This window comes from Heloderma suspectum, chromosome 1 (genome assembly GCF_057233095.1).
Source record: "Heloderma suspectum isolate Gila_16-S chromosome 1, 16-S_ref, whole genome shotgun sequence".
Taxonomy (NCBI): Eukaryota; Metazoa; Chordata; class Lepidosauria; order Squamata; family Helodermatidae; genus Heloderma; species Heloderma suspectum.
This window is the reverse complement of record NC_139458.1, coordinates 221590166-221617191: the sequence shown is the minus strand read 5'-3', so window position 1 is coordinate 221617191 and position 27026 is coordinate 221590166. Positions and strand designations below refer to the sequence as shown.

The 27026-nt window shown below is 44.6% G+C and overlaps 2 protein-coding genes across 3 annotated transcripts in view; both read right to left on the bottom strand.

The window, feature by feature from the left end:
- LOC146358784 (UDP-glucuronosyltransferase 1A1-like) overlaps window positions 1-26721 on the bottom strand; it is a 37117-nt gene extending 10396 nt beyond the window's left edge. Inside the window, exon 1 of one of the 2 annotated variants that reach the window (XM_084820089.1) lies at window positions 25845-26721. In XM_084820089.1, the coding sequence (XP_084676215.1) occupies window positions 25845-26705 (861 nt within the window). In that variant the 5' untranslated portion in view covers window positions 26706-26721. Of the gene's footprint in view, window positions 1-901; window positions 1766-25844 lie in introns of those variants that run through there. The other variant, XM_084820099.1, reaches the window with a different exon arrangement.
- Window positions 20166-21802, bottom strand: LOC146358785 (UDP-glucuronosyltransferase 1A1-like). Its single transcript, XM_084829609.1, has 2 exons — window positions 20938-21802; window positions 20166-20233 (listed from the first exon to the last, which is right to left on the bottom strand). The coding sequence occupies exons 1-2, from the start codon at window positions 21800-21802 to the stop codon at window positions 20166-20168; spliced, it is 933 nt and encodes a 310-aa protein (XP_084685735.1).
- Window positions 26722-27026: the final 305 nt, after the last annotated feature.

Here is a 27026-nt window from a genome sequence, read left to right as displayed (position 1 = left end):
TGTGACCATAGTATTCTTAGGTAGGTATTAGATCATGTTTCACTCCAGTGCAATTGTAAATGTAGAATACTCCACTTTGACTTATTAAAAAAGGGTTATGTATTTTCTAGATCAGCAGAACAATTCAGCATTGTAAGAGGTGAGGTGGGTTGTTGTTTTTTCACTGCTATCAAGACTTGCATATTTTAATGACTACACTGCAAGCATCACAGCTATATTCTACAGCTCAGTAATATTAACTTTAACTTCCTGATGCCACTTTTGTTAGAATATTAAAATTATTTACCTACATTTTTTATACAAACACACAATAAATTCAAATTCAGTTGTGCTGTAATTTCCTTAAAGAACCAACACTCTTCAGCTCATAATAGAAAAGAACAACTGTTCTAGGTCAAACAAATGGTCCAGTCAGCCTCACACTCTGTCTTGGATATTGGTAAGAGCCTGGTGTTTCAAGATTCCTAACAGCATATAATGTTATGTGAGTTTTCCAAGTCCTGCCAAGATATTAGGCATCAAGGTATTAGGATCTGTATGAGTATGAAGACATAGGAGCCTCCTGCCTAATTATTAGTACGGATTTATTTTTAAAAAGCTAGCAATGTACCTGTTCTGTACAAGCTTAAAATATTTTTTTAAAACCCAGCTTCCTATCCCCAAAGGGCTCACAGTCTAGAGTATGAAGATAGAAGACTATTTTTCACTTCCATTATTTCTTTCATTCTTTTAAATTTGTTGCCCAGTTATCACATTGCATCCCATAACTCTATAATACTGTCTCAAAGGTTTGCCATTAACTTTTCCAATCTGCTCAAATATCTCAATCCTAATCCCTCTCAACCTTCCACTTTTTAAGATGAAGCTTTGAAAAGTATATATAACTGGAAAAAGATCCAACCTGAGTTAGTGGATTCTCCTTTGCACAATTTATACCTCCAATGAAGACCATGTTGGGCATGATAGGCCTGGGATATTCAAATACAAAGTCATAGCGCAGGAGCCAAATGGATGCTTGACTATAAAGCTCTGGTACCGTCATATCTCGGTACAGGAATTCCTTGCTCAAGATTTCATACGGTGAATAAAGAAGGTAACATATCATGAATTCCAGTGAACTGATGAAAAAATTCTTCACTCTCTGAGTAAATGTCATGTGATCTGTATTGCCTGTGAAGAATTTGGGGACATATGAATGTGGGCTTGGACACTGAGTTGCCTCAAATTCTAAACCACATGGAATTCCACGTAAGTAGTACACAGAAGGAAGGGATAAATACTCAGCCAAGATCTGTCCACATGGAGACACTGGATCCATAAATACAACATCAAATCTGTTTTCTTCCAGGTAAGTAAGCAGCTCTTTGTTGTGCAAAAGCAGCGTGCAGGTATTGAAGAAATGCATTGTAATATTTCTTATTTTTGCAAGCTTCTCAGTAATTTTTGCCAGGAAAGGTTGGTGTGCAAAAATCTTGTGGCCAAGCTTTTGGAATTCTGCTTTCAAGTATTCTGTTGTGTAAGGTACAGGAAATGTTTTCATTGTGTAATGCTCAGATGGCTTAATCCACAAGCCTGCATCTGGGGCAACCACGACTATTTGATGTCCTCTCTGTTGAAGGTGTTTCATAACTGGATGGATACTGAGCCAGTGACTGCCATCCACAGGTATTACCAATACCTTCCCTCCATCTGAAAGGCTCCAGAAAAAGAAAGTAAGTAAAAGCCATGCAGGTAGTTGGAAAATGCCTTGACACATCGAAGTCTTCTTCCCAGTTGTGCTGTGGTTTAATCCAAAGCTTAAAGAGTGTAAAATCCCCATTGTAAACATCACATGAAGCCCGAGTCTTTTGTGAGCCTTCAGGCCTTTCTTCTTTAGTAAATATTTATTTTCCTCTGACAAAGGCACAACTAAGTTTTAAAACTTGGTCAAAGGTTAGCTGTGTAAACCAAACTTGATTGGATGGCAAGGAATCCACAGGTTCATTTGGCTTGCCACACATTCAGCAATATCGTCGGAAACAAAGAGGCCAGATTCAGTTTCATGGTACTTCATAAAAACACTAGGTAGTATCCAACAGGGTGGTTAAGTCCCCACCAATTCTATTGTGCCCTGCCGATTCCCTTCTGTACTCGGCACCCACCACTTGTGGAATGGAGATTTAGTGCTTCCGGGGGCAACCTGAAACAAGCGGAAACACTTGTTTCTGGAATAGGGCAGGTCACCATAGCTCGAATAAGGGAGCTCCACCAACCTGTCCTGGTCCAGAAACAAGTGTTTCTTAAATCTCAGTTGCCTAAGTGGTGGGTCCTGCTTGTGCAGCAGAATCAGTGCAACCCACAGCTTGCGGAAGGGAATCAGCAGGGCGCAAAAGAACTGGCAAGGGTGTAAGTGTCCCATTGGATACTGTCCAATTAATTATATGGTAGCTGCAATCATTTTATGTTAATAATTTTTAATAAAAATGGTAAGAAGAAATAATTATTCACATATCACTTTCAAGTGGGGTTGGGCAGGAGGCATTTATGGGCCAGAAGGACTGTTTAACACTGGACAAACCTGCTGCCCATGTCTGACCAGGCACATCTTTTCATTAGGTAAAATATAGGCAAACTTTAAACAATTGCTCCTTTATACAGGACAAGATGGACCTTTTGTCTGATCCAGCAGGGCTCTTCTTATATGTATATGGGTTGGATTGTTGCTAACGTATTGCTTACATGTGTGCACGCCACTTTCAGAGGTTCCAGCACCTACCCAGGATTCATTTTCCTTAAAAGTAGGTCACTGGAGACCTATGTCATTTCTCTGATATAAGGTTTATTTACGCACATAGACAGGCTGAGTTTAAGATGGTGGTTCACAGCATTAGCACTCTGACAGATTCCTGTTCCCCATCAGATGCCTAGGAGAACCATAGTGCCACAGGATTTTCTCCAGTCAGCTCTCTGGCTCCTTTCCAGATCCAGTTCCAGCACAGACTGTTACACACACACACACACCTCACTCACCCTCTCCTTTTGTCTAGTGGGAGAAAGCGAAGATAAGTCACGTCTGCCCATCACCTTTGAATTTTTGGCCCATCCTAGCTCTGATTGAGACACATAATCAAAATGTTACCAGCCATACGTTGTTCATTGTCAGATCTCTGGAAGGTGTTATCTCAGGGCACCACATTGATAGCCCAGCTTAATGAAGCCAGAGTGAAGAATTACAGGGCTTGGAAGGGGACGTGTGTGGTCATCTTGACCAACACATAACAGTATGAAGCAGACCTGAAAAAGACATTGCCCCTGGGTCCCTCACAGCAAAACACAAAAAGAGCTTGATTTGAACCAAGGTTTAGTCCCCCAGACCAGTTTTCTGTGCTACAACTCAGCACTACAACATGTTATCAATACAGAGGATGCCTCTAACCATGGCCAAACTGCCTTTCATCCAACACCGTGTAACTACCACTAGCCCCCAACATATCTCATTTTAAAAATTAAGCACTGAGCCAGGCACTCTGTCCAGTACACCATAGTTGCATAGTTACATGACAGTAAGTTTCACTGCTTCATAGTTGCATCAGCTCTGAGGATTTCAACATCGGTTGAGAACCACTGCCAACCAGAAGACACAGAAACAGACTAGCTGGGGAGTGTCTTCCTTGGTCTTTCTGTCCCAGTCTTTCATCTGCATACTAAAGCTAGGATCAGTTTGAAGTCTGATGCCGAACACTAATAAAGTATAGGGTTTTAAATTCTTAATTCTAACAACATTCATGCTGTTAGTGTGCATAATCATCAGAGATGAAGTACATAATACAGCCTCATAATATAGCCACTGGAGCAATCCTAATGTCCATGCACTACTGACACATAGAATCATAGAATAGTAGGGTTGGAAGAGGCCTACAAGGCCATCGAGTCCAACCCCCTGCTCAATGCAGGAATCCAAGTCAGAGCATTCCCGACAGATGGCTGTCCAGCCTCCTCTTGAATGCCTCCAGTGTCGGAGAGCCCACTACCTCCCTAGGGAATTGGTTCCATTGTCGTATTGCTCTAACAGTCAGGAAGCTTTTCCTGATGTTCAGCTGTAATCCGGCTTCCTGTCACTTGAGCCCATTATTCCGTGTCCTGCACTCTGGGATGATCGAGAAGAGATCCTGGCCTTCCTCTCTGTGACAACCTTTCAAGTACTTGAAGAGCGCTATCCTATCTCCCCTCAGTCTTCCCTTCTCAAGGCTAAACATGCCCAGTTCTTTCAGTCTCTCTTCACAGAGAGACTGAAAGCACAGTTAAGCATATGCACAACATGAAATATCATTCATGCAAGAATATGGTAATGCCAGTGACAGAAGTCCTATAAAATAGCAAATATACAATAACACTACAATCTAGGGCTACAAACCTTGGATAACGGTTTTGTCTGTGCACAGTTAATGCCTCCAATGAAGACTATGTTGGGCATCACCGGCCTCGGGTACTCAAATATGAAGTCATACCTCAGCAGCCAAATGGATGTTTTACTAAAAAGTTCCAAGACTGTAATCTTCTTCTGCAGAAACTCAAACGCAAGTTGCTCATAACTTACAAAAAAGAAGTGACACAATAAAAAATTTAAGGGCATGACTAAGACGTTCTTCACATGCTCAGTAAATGTCATATGATCAGAATAAGTTGTAAAACTCTCCGGGATATAAGAAGGAGGGCTTGGACACTGAGCAGCTTGGAAGTCTATAGCACACGGAAGTCCACGCAAGAAGTACACCGTAGGCAAGGAGTGATATTCAGCAAGGATTGGACCACAAGGCAACACAGGGTCTGAAAACATGTATCAAAGTTGCTTTCCTGGAGGAATTTGATTAGTTCTGTGTTATATAAAAAATGCCTACAAGCAGTAGCATGCAGGGCAATAGTTTGCGAAAAGTTTGTATATATTGTAAAAATCACCTCCAGATACGTAAAATTTAGAAAAGGATTCTCACCCATTTTACGGAAAATGTTGTCCAAGTATTCCTGGGTGTAAGGCACCGAATATGTTCTTATAGTAAAATGCTCAGATTTCTGCATGAGGAAAGTGGTTTCTGGCATTACTACCACAACCTCGTGTCCCCGTTGTGTGAGCTTCTCTAGTACCATTTCCATGCTAAGCCAGTGACTTCCATCCTGTGGCACAACCAACAGCTTCTCACTCCCAGCAAAGTGCCACAAATAGAACAAAAAGGTAAGCCCCACAGCTGCTTGGCAACTTGAATTCAGCCATGCCATCATAGTACTGAGGACCCTAAACTGGGTTTGAGGACCCTGAACTCGTTACATGTTTTGTATATAATGTATGAAAGTAGATATTGCAGACTATAATATTTATGTGGCCTTAAAATCATTGACTCTATCAAGTAAATGTTTAATAAATATCCTCCACTGAACCTAGAAAGTTAATTATCAAGGCTATCTCTGTTTGTATCTCTAAGGACAGCCAACTGACTTTACATTGCATATTAATAAAACTCTCTTCAGCAACAAGAGTTATATGGGATGATTCAGCATAGTAATGTGGTTTGATTCTGTGCCATATGGGGATCACACAAGTTCATAAGCACCTTTTGAAGATGCTAACAAGACTAAGATCACAGTCAAGCAAGGTTAAAGCTTCTCCCACCCCAGAGCAATTTACTCTGAGACTGCCAATCCTCCATTACCATCATCTGTGCATTGGGTTCTCTCTGGTGGGGAGGCTAAAGCCTCTTCTCCTGCCCAGTGAGAGTGATTGGGCTTGTTGTCCCAGGCTGCATCTACATGGTGCTAATTTCATTGTTCCGTCCGTCAGAGCTGCGCAGTATTAGCTCTGCGAATTAACATCGGGGGCGGTAGGTGGGGGGTTGAAGCGGGCTTCCCAAGCTGGGGAGAGCACAGAGCACAGAGCTGGGGAGGAGGGTGCGTGACTAGCGTGTAGGACTTGCTTGTTCATAACAAACCCCACACAAACATTTCTGAGGCGGGCAAACAAGCCGCCGCTGCCTCAGGAGATTGCACCCGCGCCGAGAGCAGAGTGCGCGGACCTAGGGAGGAGGAGAGAGCGAGGAGTATGTAGTCTCTTAACTGCCCAGTCAACAGGCTCCCCCCCACCCCGCACAAACACAGGCTCAATGAAGTGCTTCTGTGTACATGTTTATGACAATCATCCTCCCTGCACCCCCCCCTTCTCAATTTCGCAGCTGCGAATCCGCCGGCATCCAGCGTTTCTCAGCCGTGTTCCTTTGTAGCTGCACGTCTCCACTCTCACGTTCGACTACTTAAAGTGAGAGGGAGCAACGTGGAACTGAAGGCAATGAGTTACTTCCCGGTAGACGTGTTTGCCCCTCTGCTCTCCTCCCGCCCCGCCTACTTTTCCTTCCACCCATCGGCGCGGCTTCCACCAGCCCGCTTCTTCGTGCCTCTGTAACTGCGGAGCTGCGAAGGAGGAGGGGCCTCACTGACGACGCTGCGAGTTCAGTCCGAGGCAGGGGCAGGCAGCCCCTTTCCTCAACCCCCCGCAGTGAACCCGAAGCAAGTGAAAACGTCGCAGCAAATGGACTCTGAGAAAACCCAGATTTCTCCATGAGAGCCACGACTGGGCTGCGAAGCAGGGACTGCGTCATCTGTCGCAAAGATCTTCCCTTTGAAGTGGCACCGGGGCAAATGGCTCATGTAGATGGGGCCCCGGTGAAGCTAATAACACTGGAACAGCAGTCTTTCGCTGGGTGGCAAGGAAACATGGGTGGGTCTCCCTGGAGCTTCTGCATTGCATGGAGAGTGGTAGAGAGCCACCTGTGAGCTGCCTACCCATGTTTTTTAAAATAATGATTTTTTAAAAAAAGATTTCACTGATACTAAACATCTCCTTTTAAGAAGGCTGTCCTCCTTGAACAATCAGATATAAGGGCCTCTTTTCTTATTTTTATTCCGTTGTCCGACACCAACGCTCTCAAATATTCCATCCTGCTCAACTCTCTTTTCCTTGAGGGCTTACAAAAGATTGTATTCATCTGGTCCTTCTCCAGTTTTTTGTGTAGCTGACATTATTTAAATATATATTCATATTTATCACTACTTTCCTCCAAGGAGTTCATGGTGGTGTAATGGTGGTGTCCCTCCTTTGTGCTATGTTAGGCTCAGAGACTACGATGATAATAATAACGATGATAATGATAATTTATTTATTTCTTTATATTTCTATCCCACCCTTCCCCCAAGAACCTGAGGGTGGGATGCATGGTTCTCTCTCCTGCCCCTGCCCTTTATCTTCACAACTGTGAAGGTCACTCATGTCTGAGCAGACGTTTGAACCTGGGTTTCCACTGAAATGTCAAATTGTACATGAGATATATCTTACAATCTTGCACATAAATAAACGTTAACAGCAGGGATGGGGAACCTCAGCAGGGATGAGGTTCCCCACGTGGCCCACAGGGGCCTGCGCTCCCTCTGCAAGTCCTGCTCCCCTTCATTGATTGGAGATAACAGTGGGGTTGTCCTCTAGTGCTTCAACTGCCTTGCATCCTCCCCTAATGGGGAAAGGCATGGGGCAGGCAAGGCCACCCGACCAAGGTGCAGAGTGGAAGGACTCTACCTGGCACCTCAGCCAGGGAGCCATTGGTGCATGCAGGCTCTCCACAGCCAGAAATCTCCCACAGCCTCTCACACCCAAGCTGGGCCCGGGTGGAAGAGCACGCCTCTATATGGCACCTCAGCAGGGGAGGAGGAAAGCTGTCTCAGTCCCCTTTGCTCCTCCATTGCCTTCCAGTTGAGTCAGCTCAGCCTGGAGGCGATGTCTAGGGATAAAGTCTAGGACAGCCAGTGTGGTGTAGTGGTGAGAGTGCTGGACTGGGACCCGGGAGATCTGGGTTGTAGTCCCCACTCGACCATGGAAGCTCACTGGGTGACTTTGGGCCAGTCACAGACTCTCAGCCCAGCCTACCTCACAGGGTTGTTGTTGTGAGGATAAAATGGAGAGGAGGAGGATAATGTAAACCGCCTTGGGTTCCATGCAAGAGGAAAAAAGGCGGGATATAAATGCAATGAATGAATGAATGAATGAAATCTACCTCCTATACCCCAAACATTTGTCCACCCCTGTGTTAGAGACATGTGGAATTACATATGGATAGTAACATTGCTACTACTTTAGCTCTTTCCTTTAAATCTGTCTAAAATATTACCAAATTAATTCATGAGGTTCCTCTCATCCTTTTTTATCTGTGTTTTTTTTAAGTATTTGAACTTTCAAATTTTCTGGACTAAAGCTGGAAACTAGGTGGCATTTACATGACAACAGAAGGAGAAGCACATTTTGGATAGGGCTTTGGATAGGGGTGAATGCTCCTTCCTTGTTCTCCTTGACCTCTCAGCAGCTTTTGATACTGTTGACCACGGTATTCTCATGGACCGCCTGGAGAGGACGAGCATAGGAGACATCATATTATGGTGGTTTCGGTCCTTCCTCTCCGGCAGGTACCAGAGGGTAGCACTGGGAGAGGAGGTGTCAGACCCGTGGCCACTCACCTGTGGGGTGCCACAGGGTTCCATCCTCTCCCTGATGCTATTTAACATCTATGTGAAGGCGCTGGGGGCTATCATCAGGAGGTTTGGGGTGTGGTGTCATCAATATGCAGATGACACGCAGCTCTACCTCTCATTTAAATCTTCACCAGGGTTGGCTGTAGAATCCCTGTCTAAATGTCTGGAAACGGAGGGTGGCTGAATGGGGAGGAATAAGCTGAAGCTGAACCCTGACAAGACCGAGGTACTTTTGGTGGGAGACAAGAGGAGGCTGGGGGATGTTAACCTGGTGTTGAATGGGGTACGGCTACCCTTGAAAGACCGGGTCTGCAGCCTGGGGGTCATTTTAGACTCCCAGCTGTGAATGGAGGCTCAGGTGTCAACCATGAGCCAGACAGCGCTGTACCAACTCCATCTGATACGGCGGCTGCGCCCCTACCTTCCCGACCATCTGCTCCCATTGGTAGTACATGCCCTGGTCTCTTCTCATCTAGGTTACTGTAATGTACTCTATGTGGGGTTACCCTTGAAGACGGTTTGGAAACTGCAGCTGGTGCAGAACACGGCAGCTCGCCTGATTAAAGGCAGCCACCGGCATGATCACATCACTCCGGTGCTGAAGGAGTTCCACTGGTTACCAGTTGTTTTCCAGGTCAAATTAAAGGTGTTGTTTTTGACCTTTAAAACCCTATGTGGTTCCAGCCCAGCCTATCTCAAGGAGCGCCTCCAGCAACACAAGACAGGCCGCTCAACAAGATCAGCCTCGGATGGCCTTCTTTCTGTCCCATCAGCCAGGACAGCTAGGCTGGTGAAGATGAGGGAGAGGGCCTTCTCTCTGGTGGCCCCCACTCTGTGGAACTCCCTCCCTAGGGAACTCCGCCATGCCCCCTCTTTAATGAGCTTCCGCCACACACTGAAAACCTGGTTATTCAGGCATGCATTTGGGGTGGGTTAGGGTATTTTTAAATAATGTTTTAATGTATAATTTTACTGTTTTAAATTGTACCATTGTACATCATCCAGAGTGGCTGGGTGACCAGCCAGATGGGTGATTAAGAAATGAAATAAATAAATAAAATAAATTTTCACGGAATCGGCTCTGGTCCATCAGGGACAGACGAAGCAAGAAAAGCGGCGTATACCATACCTAAACCCCCACTTTTCACGGATCACACAGTGGTTGAAATCAGTACTTCTGGGTTGAGTGGGTGGAGTAGAACTGAACCTCATCAACCTGGCAGGTGCTGTTCAACCAATGAGAGAGGCTTGTGTCCTGCCCCTGTCCAGGCTCCCCCCTGCCACTATGTTATTATGAATGGGAAAGTAACTACTACACAATTCTGAAGTGTTATGCACACTTTGCACTGAAGGAACTAAAATCCCCAATTATCCAGTACAGCATCTGAAGGCTCCCCCTGAGACCAACCCACAACCACCATTTTGCCCTATTCCAGCAAACAGTAATGGAGTTAGAGCTCCTATGTTTTCCCCTCTATGCCCACTTCTCAATGAAGAAGCTAAATCCTGCTATTATCCACTAGAACATTTGGAGGAGCACCTTGAGGGCACCCCACCTGTGCAATATCGACTAATTCCAGCAAACTGTCAGGGAGTTATAGCACCCACCCCTTTATTCCCTTTATGCGCACTTTTCAAGCTCCAAAGTAACACCAGCATCAGAGAAGCGACACAATTAAATAAGCATCAGAGAAGTGCTGAAGTTACACAAGCATCAGAGAAGAGCATAATCTCAGGTCTCAAGAGGGATGGGCTGGGAAATGGAGGCTAGTTACTCCCACTGTGAAAAGGAAGTACAGTGCAATTCTGAAGGCTCGAAAGAGCACTCTAGCACTTTGATGAGTTGGAAAGGCAGGCTAGTTACTCTCCCTGGGAACAGTGGTGCCGGTGGGGAAAAGGAGTGGAGGATGGAGTGGGGCGGCCCCACCCCTTGTTAGGCATGCATGCCCAGAATTTAATGTGGAGGGATGGAGCACACTGCAGGGGAACTGCCTAGGAGCTGCTTTTAAGTAAAAATTATGGAGTAAAAGGACTTTCTGAAAATGCCTCTCCATGGTCACAAAAGTAAAAAGGAACATGCCAGTGGGCGGGGAGGAGAGGGAACGGCTTGCCTCAGGCCTCCGCAGCCTCCTTCTCTCCCCCTCCCCAAGGCCTCAACTAGATGGGAGATGAAGCCCATCTAGCAAAAATATAGAGCAGGAGGAGCATGGAGGCAAAGGTCACCTCCGCTGTGCCTCCCACTCTGCTTTGGATGGTTGTAACTTGTAAGCCTCCCATAGGATAGTGCCCAAAGTAGCAGATCTTTCTCAAGTCATTGCCTTTAGTACTAGCAAATCTCATTCTGCCAAGCACATTCAGGTAAATGAATGGCTCCAGCTCTTCTGCACTGGTATCCAGGACAAAGGACCAAAGGAAGGTAAACCATCTGAAATAAACAGGACTAGCAGTGGAGCAACAGCGAGTCTTTTTGCTTAGTGAATTGTGCAATAGACATTGCACATTAGCTGGCACCAAGGCAAGGCCTCTGCAGAGAGTAGCTTTGATCTTCAGTCCCTTCTAACCTGAACTGCAAACATCCAAACACCTCTTGTGACCTCAGTGGACTTTGGAGACTAACGAATGCCCAAAGGTTTAGGGTTCAGTGCATGCTATTGACAAGGCAATAACAGAGCCAGGACAGTACGTTTGATGGAGTATTGAACTGGGAGGCCAAGGTTTGTACTTGACTTCATTCATGGGTCTTTGCCATCTTTCAACCTCGGTTAACTATCAAGTGGAAATCACAGATTCTGAGAGGGGACTTGAGGGCCATCTAGTCCAACCCCATTTGATGCAAAACATCCAGAGCTACAGCATCCCCAACATATGGCTATATACACTACAGTAACAACATGCATCAATGACAGGATTTGGCTTGCCTCCAATTTGGCAATTCCATTTTGGAGCCTGCCCAGTTCAACCGGGAATTTTGCTTCAGAATTCTGAAGCTTCAGGCCTTCCCATTGACTGTCACTGGAAACCAACAAATGGCTATAACCTTTTATTGCTTGTTGACATTTGTGGATGAGCCTTTTAGGCATTGTATCTCCTTTTGAGGGGATGAAGCCTGCCAAATTCCAGAAAGATCGGTTCAGGGGGGTTGTGCTAGGTGCATTAAAAGTTGATTTGGGGAGTGGGTTTGCTTCCTTCCCCTGTGCTTTTGTGAGCAATTTCTATGCATACATCATAGAGGTGCCCCTAAGTAAGAAACCTGCAAAAATTCAGAAAGAAAGGGGTTAGGGAATTATGATGACTGAAAAACAGTGTTTGCTTTTTTGTTTTGTTTTTGTTTTCTGCTCAGTTGATAGCACCAAAGTTATAGAAATGTTAAGTGCTCCATCCTTGGAGTGGAAGGATACTTTATTGAGAAAATATATGAAAGCATACATTGTAGAACTTGCGTGAACAATGTATAGTGCAAGGGGAGCCTTTAAGATCAGGGGTATTTTTTTAAAAGGCATTGCCTTCTTTGTGGGCAATTTGCTGTGTTCTTCGTTGTGTGACTGTGGCCCTATTCAGGAGTTTAAAATCTGGCTTCCCTGAACACACAAGTGTTTGGTGCCACCATAAAATCCTGCTTGCTTGTAAGGCCCTCACAGCATCCCCTTCCCCAATATTCTTTCAGGAAGAGAGGAGACTTCCTTCTCCTTCTTTGTTTCAGAGCAACAAGCCAGTGATCTCATCACTGGGATTTATATTACGCAGGGGGAGAATGCTCCCCCCGCCACTCAGCTACGCTCCCTAGCTGCCTGGAGCTCATGTGTGGCCCGCTATTACAAGTTGTAGGCAGGCAAATCTATTAGTAGGAAAACAGTGCCCTACCTTCCCTGTACTGGCATTGTAACGCCATTTTGCCGCCATTTTGGGTCGTCTTTGGCTCAAAACTCTCCGTTTTGACTGGAAAGGTTAGCTGGCAAGGGCTAACAAATTAGCACATGATGCACTGACACATTCTGTCATCACTCTGTATTGAAATGGAGAAGGGGGTATCCCAGCCCTCTACAAGCTGGCCTGGATATTCTAATTCAATCAAGACAACACCGTACCACTTTTCAACTCACTACTGAGAGTTCCAAGTTATTGTGTGACTTTCCAGCTTGTACTGAAAAGCACCCACCTAGCCAAGCATCCTCCTTTGTCAAGAAAGTTGGTCATTCATCCTTCCCTTTCATGCACCTGGAAATCTTTCTTCCAGTTGCCACCCTAGTCTTTTGTTAATTTTGTCTTTCTGAAACTGGAACTGGCCTTAGACCTCTAAACTCAGTGTGATTTCAGGAGAGCAGTCTTACTGGCATGAACTCAACCTGGCTGATTCTTGAGACCCTGAGTGCCTGTCTCTGTAGTCCCTCATTCAGTGATCATTGCCTAATAAAGCAAGGTTTTATTGGGCAAACGCCTCTTTCTGTCTCCCTTTTATATTTACCTGATTCAAAGGATCCTTGCTCCATCTCCCTTTTGATGTGGTTCTTGGATAGATTGCAAGAAAACAGAATCACAACCCTGCCATTCAGTGGGGGGCAGTGCTCACTGAGGTCAGGGGGGTGGAGAGCAGGGTCAGGAGAGGCAGAGCCAAGGGTGTCAACAGAGGTGGAACAGACTTTTGAATCTGCAACAGCCAGCAATCCACATCACAAAAAGGAAAAACTGAGGTGCATAAACATTAAGATCATTGGCATCTCTACACCAGTCTAAAATCCTGCATTTAAAACACAGCTTTCTGCTTCCGTTTTAAAAGCAGAATCACAACGACTCCCTTTTTCACCAGCTTCCTTTCCCCCCGCCCCCTTCCCCCTCCTTCTCCCCATATCTGAGTCTTCCATTATCTTTCATTGATTTCGCTCCTCTTCTTGCCGCTTTTACTCTTTTCACAGAGGGAACTCAAGCAGAACATAACAGGGTAATTTGATTGCTCTTTATCTGCGATCTGTTTAAAAATGGAACAAAGGGCATTTAGTGCCGGAGACGCCCTGGAGAGTCACGGCGTCATGTAAAGAGCCCGCAAACGTCCGTGAAGGAGCAATCTCAATCGCAGGATAAAAGCTCAGTGTGAAGTTGCCCCATATGTGCAAAGGAGGGCATGGGGAAATCACACAGCCACACAAAAGCACTCCTTCTGACCCACATTTTCCTGTTCCAGCAACAACTCCCGTTCCACAGATAATCAAATGACTTTAAGATCATGAGTGCATGGGGTGGGGGGAATAGAGTGGAATAGGCAGAATAGAGAATTCACAAACCACACAAAATTATGATGCTACCATTGCTAATGAGGATATCCTATGATGATATCCTCAGGATTGGATCAAAGCCATGATGTGCCCCAGGGCCATCTTTACTCTGCCCCCAATACTGAACTCACACATGACATTTGTGCATACACACACAGTCAACAATGTACAATAATAATAATAATAATAATAATAATACAAAAACATGTTTTACTATCTATTTTAGTGGAAATCATTTTCCATGCTTTCTGGGAAGCAAAACATTAATATCTCGTCCATGAAAGAGAATTCAGATACAAACACAAACTTCCCCTTTACAGGCACAGAAAACATAAACATACATTGAAACCAGCTCTCTCTCTCTCTCTCTCTCTCTCTCTCTCACACACACACACACACACACACACACTCTTAAGAAAGAGACATAGACTGACTCACTGTCTCATTCAGACACAACAGTCAAGCAGGAGACACACTTACACATCCAGTGCTGGCCCAGGACATTTTGCTGCCTGAGGAGCACCAGCAAATGTCTCCCATTCTTCACTGGATGATCTGGGCCAGTCACTACCTTTCAGCGTAAGGTACCTCACAGGATTGTTGTGAGAGTAAAAAAATGGGGAGGTCTTAAGTTCCTAGAGGAAAGGCTAATCATACATATAATAAAGTAAATAATTCTATACTAGAAAAACATAATTGTCTTACAATGTGTTCATAATACGCCTCTGTAGCATGTAAAATGGTCATATGTGTATTGCATTACTGTGTGGACTCATTTACATGCATGTGCAGTAGAGACAAAATGCATCCAGTACTCCACTTGGGAATTTATCTTATAGAGACCTTGGGGAGCTCAGAATCATTTCTCAGCTGGGATTCTTTCCATTTCGTGGCCCAGACTGATAGATTGCCATATATAGAGCAGTAAAAAGAGATAGAAATCATAAATACAATAATGCATGCTTGTACACATGGATTATTTTCCTCACAATAGAAGTAGTAAATTGTAAGGGCACATTTGATACCACCTGGATTTTTTTATCCATTTAGTTCAGGAGCTTTTGAACCTTGATACACAGTTTTTAAGTCTCTGTTATTTGGTGGTATCATTGCTCACTGGTCAAGCATCTCCCTGATCCAGCCAACCAACCAACCAGCCAGCCTTGGCTTGGGGCGGGGGCACAAGGCAAGGCAGTCTCCCCCTCCCCCAGACCTTAGATTTCTTCCACATTGGGAAAATATAACCTTTTACATTTTGGGTCAGAACTGGATTAAATTTGGAGGCATGGTAGTTTCTTCTGAAGTGGTGAAGCCAAAATGGGTGCAGGGATTGTTGTGCATTCTTATTTGAAGAAGAAGAAGAAGAAGAAGAAGAAGAAGAAGAGTCCTGTCTTCTCTGTGGTTTGTGGGCAGAACATAAGATACAACACAGAGGTGCCCTTAGGTAAGTTCCCTTCAAATTTTCAGAAGGATAAGTAGCTATGATGAAAGAAGAGCAATACATGAGGTCTTTTCGCACATTTTCTGCTCGGTATTGGCACCAAGCTTACAGAAAGTGCAAAGCTGATTAGGAGAGAGGTGAATCTAGGCATGGGATGACCAAGCTCCAATGCTATGCTACACCAGTCTAGTCCTAAAATAAGAGTAGGGTGGACAGACAATGGGCAATGCATGCATGTACCTTTACCAGCACCAGATACTATTGCCTGACCAGAGAGGCATGCAAGGGAGTATATCTGGACACCCTGAGAGAGGCAGGAACAAGACATGAGCTTTTACCAGGCACAGTTCTTGGATCATTGCAGAGATACCATCCTGGGGGAGAGTGTCCACTCCAACTTCAGAGTTGAGATACTATACTGAAATAAAGGCAGGCAGAGGCAGCAGTAGTGGCAGGAAGAGGCAGAATGAAATGTGAGTGACAGATGCCAGTGTGACAATCACCAGGCCCAGCTACGCCATCCTCACATGAGGCAGAGAGGCAGGCAGAGGCAAGAGCAGCAAACTGTAGCACCCTAGGTAGACACAGTCTCAGGATCAGTGTGGGGGCATCGTCCTGGTGCCCTTTGCACATCTATGCAAAGCAAAGTGTTCCAAGGTTAGAGCTGCACTGAAAGAGCAGTGAAGTGGCAGAGGCAGGTGAAGGAGCATTGAGTATGAATGTTAGATGCATGTATGTCTTAGGCCTATGATTGGCATGCTCAGTGTGACTGTCCCCAAGTTCTGCTATTCCATCCTGGAATATCATTTGGCTGCTGGTGCCCACTGGAGTGGAGGGCGGGTCACCAGGGATGGATTTCCCAGCAACCCATACCACAGAAAGGGGAAACTGAAGCACATGAGTGCCAAGTGTGGGGGGAGGGAATCCACACTGCCACATAAAAGCACTCCTTTAGACCCACAGTCTCCTGTTCTAGCAACAATTCCCATTGCACAGAGAATCAAGTCACTTTAAGGTCATGAATGGGAGGGTGAAGAGCAAAGGTCCGCGTAGCTTTAATGACTTTAAGAGCTGATAGCCCTGAAATGGCCCTTATTCCTGCCAAGAAAGGGAGGAAACAAGGAGAGGTGTTGGCTAAACATGTCTACTTGAAAGTAACTCGTTCTCTTCCATTGCGCTTCACTGAGCGCACGAGCGAGGAGAGGGGCGGGGAGCACACCTGTTGTTTTAAACCTCCGCTCTTAAGGAAGAGTGAAGGACTGCATAGCTTTAATGATTTCAAAAGCTGATTGCCCCCAAATGACTGTTGTTCTCCACAAGAAAGGGTGGACACGAGGAGTAGGCTAAACATATCTACTCGGAAGTAACTCATTGTCTTCCATTGCACTTCACTGAGCATGGGAGTGGGGAGAGGGGAGGCGAGCAAGCCTCCACTCTTGTGCTGCCCTGCACCTACACAGTTGATGACCTTCTATTCTACTCGCGGGACTCTGCCCACCCAACCCTGAACTACTACAGTTTCAGGTGCTGTTTGCCCCGTGAAAGCAGGGTTGTTGTTTTTTTAAAAATGTATACACCACTTTACTGGCTACGTGTGCCAGTGGGAGGAGCAAACCCAAATTCACGAAAATCCGGATTTAAATAAAATCGCCTCAGAAAGCATCTCCTTGCAGATGAGGTTCATGTTTATAGGAACTTCCTCGCAAATTTATAATGAGGTATGGATAATTCTTTGGATTATTTAACCTGTGGTTGTTTTACAGTCATTACATGCATTATAATTATTTCATATTTTCTGTGCTCTTTGGAACCATTTACAACTATTCAACCATGCTTCAGTGTGAACACAAGAGTAATTAAGGATGCAATCCTATCTATGCATGCTTGGACAGAAAAAAGTCCTACAACTCCCAGCATTCCCCAGCCAGCATGGCTAGCTGGGGAATGCTGGGAGTTCTAGGGCTTTTTCTGTCTAAATAAGCATAGGATTGTGCCCTAAAGGGTGTTTTAGAATAGCAAGAAGTAGGACTGCATTGAAGATAGAAGGCATTTCTGGTTGTGATGCACTGTTTGTGGAATTCCCTCCCCACGAAGGTCTGGCTGATACCTAACACTGCTATCTTTTTGGTGCTAGGTGAAGACCTTTGTATTCTCTCAGGTTTTAAAAGCTTTTAAAGTTTTAAACGTTTTCATCCCTTGGTTTGGTTTCCTTCTTCTGTCTTAATATTGTTTTATTGAACTTTTATGTTTATGGGCAGCATCCAATGGGGCCATTGCACAAGAGGCCCCTTCCACCGAATCAGCCCCTCCTGCTGATTCCATTATGCAAGGGGACCCAGCACTTGCACAATGGAGGTTTTTAACGCTTCCTATAGAAAGCCCCGAAATGAGTGGAAATACTTATGTCTGGATTGGGACAGGCTGGCGGCCGCGGAGCTCTCTTAAGCAAGCGTTTCTGCTCATTTCCGGTTGCTCCTGGAAGCGCTAAACCTCCATTGCACATGCGGTGGCTCTCGCTTGTGGAACAGACTTGGCGGGGGTGCAGGACCCCATTGGATGCTGCCCATGGTTTATATTGGTTTTTAATTGTAAACTACCCTTGGATCTTATTATGAATCTAGAATCTAAATCCATATAATACAAATATCTCCAATTTGAATTTCAGGCCAAAGTGCTGCTTTGGGTGAGGGAAAGAATATTTATTCCACCCAAAAAACTTTAATTGTGAGAATATTCACGTTTCTAAAATCCTGCTTATTGCCATTGTTTATTTTGTCTACTGCTGCATCAGTAACCGGGCTTTCCTTCTAGTTACTGTTTTTTGCTTCTTGGATTAGTTACAAGGATTTTCCCAGCCAATCAGGGATCTCGTTGTAAACACAATGCCAATCAGATTTGACTATATGATGATGTCAAAGAGGGCCAACATTCTTTTGGGAGTGAGGGAAATGCTGCCTGAATCAGTCATATGTTGGATTCTGTTGTGCGTGGAGTGATAGAATAACACTCTGTACAGAGTAAATGCAGCTGTTTCCAAAGACACCAAATAGAATCATAAAATCATAGGGTAGAAGGGGCTATGAGACCATCAAGTCCAACCCCTGCTCAGTGCAGGAAGCCTGATTCCCAGGTGGTCTCCTGAATCCAAGTACTAACCAGGGCTGACCCTGCTTAGCTTCCGAGATCAGACAAGATCGGGCACATCTCCCCTGTGCTTCATATAATAGGTAAACAGAGTCACAGACATTGCTGAAATCTCACTGAAAGAGGAGGGTGCCATTATAAAAAAAAAAATGTCCCTGAAATAGGGAAACTGAGGTTAAGCATTTTTTTCATTAAAAATAATGGGGATGGGAGTGGAGAGCCATTTTAGCAGCTTAGTAGAGATAACAGCTTGGTGTACTGACCTCTAGCAAGAGTGATCTATCCCTAGCCCAGCAGCCCACTGGGCAGGGAGGAAGAAGGAGAGGGAGAGAGAAGGGTATGTCAGGAAAGAGAAAGAGCGAGAGGAAAGGAGGTGGCACAAAGAGAGGAAGGAAATGGGGCGGCACAAAGAGAAAAGGAGTGGCCTTGTCCACTTTGGGCTCTGGCCACACCCACTGCCTGTAACCTCCAACAGATTACCCTTGAGGGAATTCAGCCCGCAACAGAAAAAGGTACCTCGCCCCTGGTTTAAACTAGGAAGCTAGGAAGTCCTTCGTTCAAATCTCACCTCACCCACCAACTCAATGGGTGGCTATAGGAAAGCCACTGAGAATCAGCCCCTACTACAATAAGCGGCTGTGTTGTTCTCCTTATAGAGTTACTATAAGGATTTCTGAGATACTGTATGTGATTTATAAGGATTTCTGAGATACTGTATCCTCCATGTGCCTCCTGCAACAACAGAGAGGGCATTTTCAGGTGTGGTGCACCATTTTGGAATGCCCTCCACAGGGTGTCTTGCCAGGCACCATTGCTGTCTTTTAGGCACCACGCAAAAACATCTTTATTCACCCAGGAATTATACATACAGTCAATGATGTGTTATTAGGGGTGCTCCCAGATGCTCCTAGCACTACTAAAAGAGATTTTGCAACTATTCTGTCTTTTCCTCATTAATTAATTTTCTGTGGTAAGAAGAAAGATGCAAGAATCAGTGGGAAAACATGGGAGAGTTACAAATGGAAGAGGACAACATATGGACCTCCCATAATTACATGAATGGAGCAGGTCAATTGCACAATAAAAGTTATATCTGGAAGCACCCTACAACAATTATTTATTGGTTCATCTGCCTTTTATAGCTTATTTTATGGCTTTATAATACATATTCTATTTTATTGTTGTATTTTTATGTAATTGGGAACCAAACTGGAATTTAGTCAAATGAAAAGCAGCATATAAAACGTTTAAATAAACACATAAATGCTAATAAAATAATAAAAAGCACTATATAAATGCTAAGTATTATTAATTGCTCTTTAAAGTAATAGATCTGTTCAAAGCATTCGTGAAGTATGCTATAAAGTCGGTGTGTAGTTACTTCCCCCCCACTGACATGCCAATAAAGCAGCAATATGGTCTCTGGGAGCGTGTCCCAGGAGCCATAGGATATTGTGGATTTCCCCTCCTCCCTGAGGCGATAGACGCAGCTATGACTTTGGGGGTGGGGTAGGGAATCCAAGCAGGGCTTTCCCCTACTCCACTCCTACCACCTAGTGGAAAGTTCTGCAGCAGCTCCTCTTCGGAGGTCACAATGGCAACCGCCAAAGAGGGTCAGGAAAGGTGGGATGGTGGGAGGGGGACAGGAAGAAAGACATGGATCCAGTGAATCTACAAGCCTGTTCATCCTCCATACTGCCCACAGCAAGGTATATGGATTTTCCGTATACCTAGAGATATATGGATTTTGTTAAATGCGTCCCATCCATGTTTCAAGGATTGTCAGGTGTCTTTCGCTCTGTTGTCCACTCATTGAGAGCATTGGATTTTTCTACAAGAACTTTGTAGAAAATGCAAACGGGCATTAGCGCTAATGTGCACTTGAGCTAATGTGCACTTGCGCAACTGCGCATTTGTGCATATCCCCCCTCCCAAAAGTAAAAAAAAAAACATCCACAAGTCCACATCACTTGGAAAAAATGGCAGAAACCACAGGTCAGATTCACAGAAATCTGATCTCATTTGAATCTTCTGCAGATTTCTCCAACATCGCTAAAGTCAGCTAGATCGGCAGATAGGCCCGCCTAGCTTAAAATTATTTTTAAGGTGAACAGGAGGCAAAAACACCTCCATGATTCCAACCACCTTGTCTGTCTCCTTCCAGCGGAGCTTTGGATGGGCGGGGGGCTCTGATCTCGAAACCCTTAGTTTCAACAGTGCCAGTCCTTTAGGACTGCACTCTGAGTTAATTTTATTAGAAAACTTTTTAAATCATTACTGGCTGTTAATAAATGACAGAAAAACTTTCAAATCATAGTTGTTCTTCTAATAGTAAAATACTGGAAAGCTTCATAGAAAATATCCGCAATACACAACAGAAAAGGTAAGCCCTGCTGATTTCTCTAGGATTTGAGTGCACATAACTGCATTGAATTGTAGTTATTGGAAAGCCTTTAAATCATCATTCTCCCCATTATAAAAAACTTCCTAGAATTCTGACTGCTATCGTGATTGCTCCCCTCCCCCGAAAACAGCAAGAGTTACAAACCTGAGACAATTGCTTCTTCCAACCACAGTTGATCCCTCCAACTGCAATCATATTAGGCATTAGCGGTCTGGGGTAATCAACCACAAAGTCTGTTCTCATCAGCCAAACAGATCCGTGACTCAAAAGTTCAGTGACAGTCATATCTCTTTGCAGGACCTCTGAAGCAAGACTTGAATAAGCAGAGTAGAAAAAACTACAGAGGAAGAACTCTGACATGTGGAACAGAAGATTTTTCACACGTTGGGCAAATGTCATACGATCTGCATTTGTTGTAAACATTCTTGGGACGTAAGAGAGTGGCTTTGGACACTGCGTCGCCTCAGTGTCTAAACCACATGGAATTCCTCGCAAGAAAAATACAGAAGGAATACCAAGATACTCAGCAACTATCTGGCCACAAAGTGTCATAGGATCTGTAAAAAGAGCATCAAATTTGCTCTGCTTAAGATAATCCATCAGCTCTTGATTGTGTAATAAGTGTGTACAATCAGATAGAAAGATAGCTGATGTCTTCCGCAGTCTTTCAAATGTTCTAAAAAATCTAACGAGAAAAGGAAGTTCTTGAAAAACACCATTTGCAAAATCTTGAAGATGTTTATCCATTTCTTCCTTGGTGATGGGCACTGGATATGACTTCAAGGTATAAGTATTATCTGACGGTTTTATGTGCACATTTACTTCCGGTGAAGCAACAACGATCTCATGTCCATTCTCCTTGAGCTGGTTCAGGACTGATTGCATGCTAAGCCAATGGCTTCCATCCATGGGTACCACCAGGAGTTTCCCGCCAGAAACAGCGTTCAGAGACAGGAGAAGAATGAGCACTGCAACATACTCCCGGGAGTGGAACGTAAGAGCCATCTCTCCATCTCTCTCTGCAGACGGAGCATGTTCTAGCAGCTATATACTTATCTCAACCCCTTATATCCTGAATCATTAACTTTAGGGAGGGGCTGGAGCCCAGAGGTACAGCGTGTACTTCGCATGCAGAAAGTTCCTTCTCCAATCTGCAGTTTCTCCACTTAAAGGATCCCAGGTAGAGGGGCCAGGACAGACCTTGGCCCGAGGGGAGAGCTGTTGCCAGTGAGAGTCAGGCCTCCCTAGAATGATGTATGAGACCTGCTTATACTTTGTTGGAGACAGAATGTACATTCCTTATGAGACTTCCTATTGTTTCACTACTGCTTTTGTTACTTGCAGGGCACCTGAAATACAATTCTGCCACATTTTTAATGTAATAAAAAATTATCATGTTCCAAAAGCACAGAACAACGGTACCAGGCAGATTTCATTAAGTGAAGTTTACCATAACTTCCTGTCTATCGGCAAAAGGATTCTATCATGCGATTCTGTGGATCTTAGGGCCTTACTATTACAAAGGATTTCCACTGAAGTAATGTGGAATATGTAATGGCAGAGGCATTAGTGGGTGCTTAAATCATTTGGGGCACAGGCCCATGGTCACAATTTTGCATTAACTTTGCGTATGCTAGTTTACAAATGAAAATTCCACTGGTACCAATGGAAGCTTTTTTTCTAAGCATAATTGCCATGGTTTGGGGGAGGGGGGTTGGGTGGAGGTCATAGTGCACACTTGGGGAGGCTTACCTAAGGTCTTTCCCTATATGTCCTGGTCTGTGACAGTGGATGGAGTGGGGAGTGAAAGGACAACTGGAAATAGATTTTAGGATTGAGCTTCATGGGCCCTGGCCTAGAAATGCTCCTGTGTTACGGCATGTCTAGTAGGGTGTGCACTGCCCAGTTACGAAGTCCAAATAACGAGGCAAAGCGGGCTGTTTCGGAGCAAAATCCTCATAATACGAGGCAGTTCAGAGCAGTACCGAGGCGCCCCGGGGCAAAGTCCCCCCCCCCGCCCACGAAGTGCCTCCTCTGCCTCGTATATTCAGAGCTCTGCTGAATGCCTCAGCAGTCCAGACAGGCTGTCTCCAAAATGTATCAAATTCTCAATGCTCACGTGGAGGGGCATGAGGAGGAAGAGGAGGAAGGAGGGAGAAGGTGAGCAGACGCGGGAAGGTGGGGGAAGGCGGGGAGGCAAGCGCAGGAGGAGGAAGGAGTGTGCTTCCGCGAATAGGAACCCTCAGCCAGAACCAACGCTAGCCATCTCCGATCAAAGAGAGCCTTGGAGGAAAGGGTATATACTGTGGCGAAAGGGTGCTTTCGGTCATTGCGCCAGCTGTGTCTTTGGGAGAGAAGGCTGGTGTGGGTCATTTGTACGTGTGTGCACACATGCATTCCTAGGAGTTGTTCCTTCAATGTATTCAATTTTGATCACCATTAGGTTTTCCTCAGAATTTAACTTATAAGGAAAGAGCTTGGTTGTACTGTACCCTTCCCTCTCTCCTTGATCGTCTGTCCCCATTGGGATGGTGTCTTTTGCAGCACCTCTTCCAGCCGCTTTCTCCTATATCATTGTACCTCCAACTCATTTGTTATTTGTATTTGATTAGATTCATCTCTCCTTTCCATATTTTTTCAACTAACATAGCTTTTCCTTGCAAGTTACTGCCATTCTCCCCTTCCCCACCATTCCTGTGTTTGTTTGTTTATCTCGATTTTGGACTCCGGAAAAGGCTGCATTTGTTGAGTAACGTCAAGCCTTAGTTCTGCTTTCTCCATTATTTTTTCTTGTTTTTGTCAGTCAGCTGTGTCTCTGTTAGATTTTTACAAACCCAGTCCTATTTAGAATTAAAAAAAAAAAGACTTCTGGGCCTGTTCCTACCCGCCCCCCCTTAAGTCATATTCAAGCATTTAGTTTTTTCTTTCTTTCTAAATCCTTAAAGAAAGACATATTATAGCAGCCTATGTGTGTAGTGTTTGTGTCCCCCACCCTGCCATACTGAAGTGAACTGTCTGTTTCTTCTCTGTCTTGATCCTCCCAAAACAGAAATTAAAGAAGGTCTTAAAAAAAAAAAAAGGGGTATGATTTGGCTGTTACCTAATCGCTTACGCTACCATCCTGTATTTCTTGAAGTTAACCTGCCTTCTATAAAAGAACATGAAATATAAAACAATAAATTAAAGACACCCGTCATTTGCTTAGGTAGTTCTGCTTTTCTTTAGCCCTTGTGTGTCTGTGTCTGTGTGCGTGCTAGGTTGTAGTTCCACCAACACTATACATCCAAATTTCAAGGCAGTGTTGAAAAAGCACGAGACACATAGTAGTTATATTAATTACCTTCTTATTCCAAGAACAGTCCACTGGGTGGCAAAGCAATTCAGTGCTATATGAGGCATCTTCGGGGTGTTTGCAGCGGCAGAGGTGGGGAGAAGTTACAGCTCTTTGCTTTGGGAATTTTCCGGGAAAAAAGATCAAATTTCACCTGTGCCTTGCACACAAGCCAGTGAGCCAAAGTGCCTGGAATTTGGCAAGTGGGTTGCCCTCAAGGGGGGCTGGGAGGGGCCCAGGTTTCACACACATCAGTGGAAACAGGGAGACGTTACGGCTCTTTGCTTTCTGAGTTTCTTTGGAAAACCTCAAATTTCACCAGCGCCTTGCACAAAAGCCAGTGAGCCAAAGTGCCTGAACTCTGGTGCATGGGATACCCTCGAGGGGGGCTGGGAGGGTCCCAGATATCACATGCATGCATGGAAACAGGGAGAACTTACAGCTCTTGGCTTTGGGAGTTTTCCTGGAAAAACTCAAATTTCACCTGCGCCTAGCATGCAAGCCGTTGGGCCAAACTGCCTGGGCTTTGGGGGAACGATGCCCTCAAGGGGGGCTGGGAGAGGCCAAGGTGTCGCGTGCGTGTGTGGAATCAGGGAGAAGTTACAGCTATTTGCTTGGAGAGTTTCTTTGGAAAACCTCAGATTTCACCAGCACTTTGCACAAACGCCAGTGGGCCAAACTGCCTGGGCTTTGAGTGGTGCAATACCCCGGAGGGGGGCTGGGAGAGGCCCAGGTATCACACACATCTGGGGAAACAAGGAGAAGTTACAGCGCTTTCCTTGGAGAGTTTCTTTGGAAAACCTCAGATTTTAACTCTGCCTAGCACAAAAACCACTGGGCCAAACTGTCTAAAATTGTGTAGGTGGCCTCCTTTCCAGGGGGATAGAGAGCCCCCCAAATTTCATGCCTGTATTCTAAACCCTGGAAAAGTTATGACCATTTGTGTTTTCCCATGCAAGTCAAGGGGAAAACACCAAAACTGCACAATCCAGGTATCCGAATCTTGTTTCGGATTCGGATCCGAGTTGGACTGGAAGGGCTCCGCATCGGTCTGAGGCTGACCAAGGTCACTTCAGATGATCCAAAGCGGCATCTGAAGCAGATTGGGGGTGTGTGCCTGTGCACAGCCCTAATGTCTATCTTAGGTTTCATTCAAAAAGGCCTCTTACTCTTTCATCATAAAAGAATACAGACTTGGAAGAGACGGTGCTAGGTCAAGTAATCCAAGAGAAGGATTCTGTATATTTTTGCTCTTATCGAATCTATATTTTTGTTCTCACTACATAAATGCTAAGTATTATTACTATTTTTAAAAGTAACATCAATTCAAAGGATATGGAGAGTGTGTTATGAAGTTGGTGTGCAGTTATTTCTTTTTTTGTTTCCATGAGTTCACTTTTCTGTGATTGGAAAACCTTTTATATCATTCCCATCTATTACTAAATGACAAACTTTGAAATCTGAATTGTCCTTCAACTATTAAAATACTGGAAACAACATTCCTGAAAAGCTTCATAGAAAATGTCTGCAATCCACCTTAGAAAAGGTAATCTCTGCTGATTTCCCTAGGATTTAAATAAACATAACTGCATTGAACTGTAGTCATTGACTCGAAAGCCTTTAAATCATCATTCTCCCCATTATAAAAAAACTTCCTAGAATTCTGACTGCTATCGTGATTGCCCCCCTCCCCCCAAAATAGCAAGAGTTACAAACCTGAGATAATTGCTTCTTCCAACCACAGTTGATCCCTCCAATTGCAATCATATTAGGCATTAGCGGTCTGGGGTAATCAACCACAAAGTCTGTTTTCATCAGCCAAACAGATCCATGACTCAAAAGTTCAGTGACAGTCATATCTCTTTGCAGGACCTCTGAAGCAAGACTTGAATAAGCAGAGTAGAAAAAACTACAGAGGAAGAACTCTGACATGTGGAACAGAAGATTTTTCACACGTTGGGCAAATGTCATACAATCTGCATGTGCTGTAAACAGTCTTGGGACATAAGAGAGTGGCTTTGGACACTGCGTAGCCTCAGTGTCTAAACCACATGGAATTCCTTGCAAGAAAAATACAGAGGGGATGCCAAGATACTCAGCAACTATCTGGCCACAAGGTATTGCAGGATCTGTAAAAAGAGCATCAAATTTGCTCTGCTTAAGAGAATCCATCAGCTCTTGATTGTGTAATAAGTGTGCACAATCAGATAGAAAGATAGCTGATGTCTTCCTCAGTCTTTCAAATGTTCTAAAAAATCTAACGAGAAAAGGAAGTTCTTGAAAAACACCATTTGCAAAATCTTGAAGATGTTTATCCATTTCTTCCTTGGTGATGGGCACTGGATATGACTTCAAGGTATAAGTATTATCTGACGGTTTTATGTGCACATTTACGTCCGGTGCAGCAACAACGATCTCATGTCCATTCTCCTTGAGCTGGTTCAGGACTGATTGCATGCTAAGCCAATGGCTTCCATCCATGGGTACCACCAGGAGTTTCCCGCCAGAAACAGCGTTCAAAGACAGGAGAAGAATGCGCACTGCAACATACTCCCGGGAGTGGAACGTAAGAGCCATCTCTCCGTCTCTCTCTGCAGATGGAGCATGTTCTAGCAGCTATATACTTATCTCAACCCCTTATATCCTGAATCATTAACTTTAGGGAGGGGCTGGAGCCCCGAGCGTGTACTTTGCATGCAGAAAGTTCCTTGTCCAATCTGCAGTTTCTCCACTTAAAGGATCCCAGGTAGAGGGGCCAGGACAGATCTTGGCCCGAGGGGAGAGCTGTTGCCAGTGAGAGTCAGGCCTCCCTAGAATGATGTATGAGACCTGCTTATACTTTGTTGGGGACAGAATGTTTACTGACTGCACGTTTTGTTACTTCCAGGGCAGCATTTT

Coding starts and splice junctions, on each gene's coding strand:
- LOC146358785 (XM_084829609.1), bottom strand. CDS start 21,802: ATGGCTCTTACGTTCCACTCCCGGGAGTATGTTGCAGTGCTCATTCTT. Junction 20,234..20,937: donor GAAGCAATTGTCTCAGGTTT/GTAACTCTTGCT, acceptor TTTTCTACAAAG/TTCTTGTAGAAAAATCCAAT.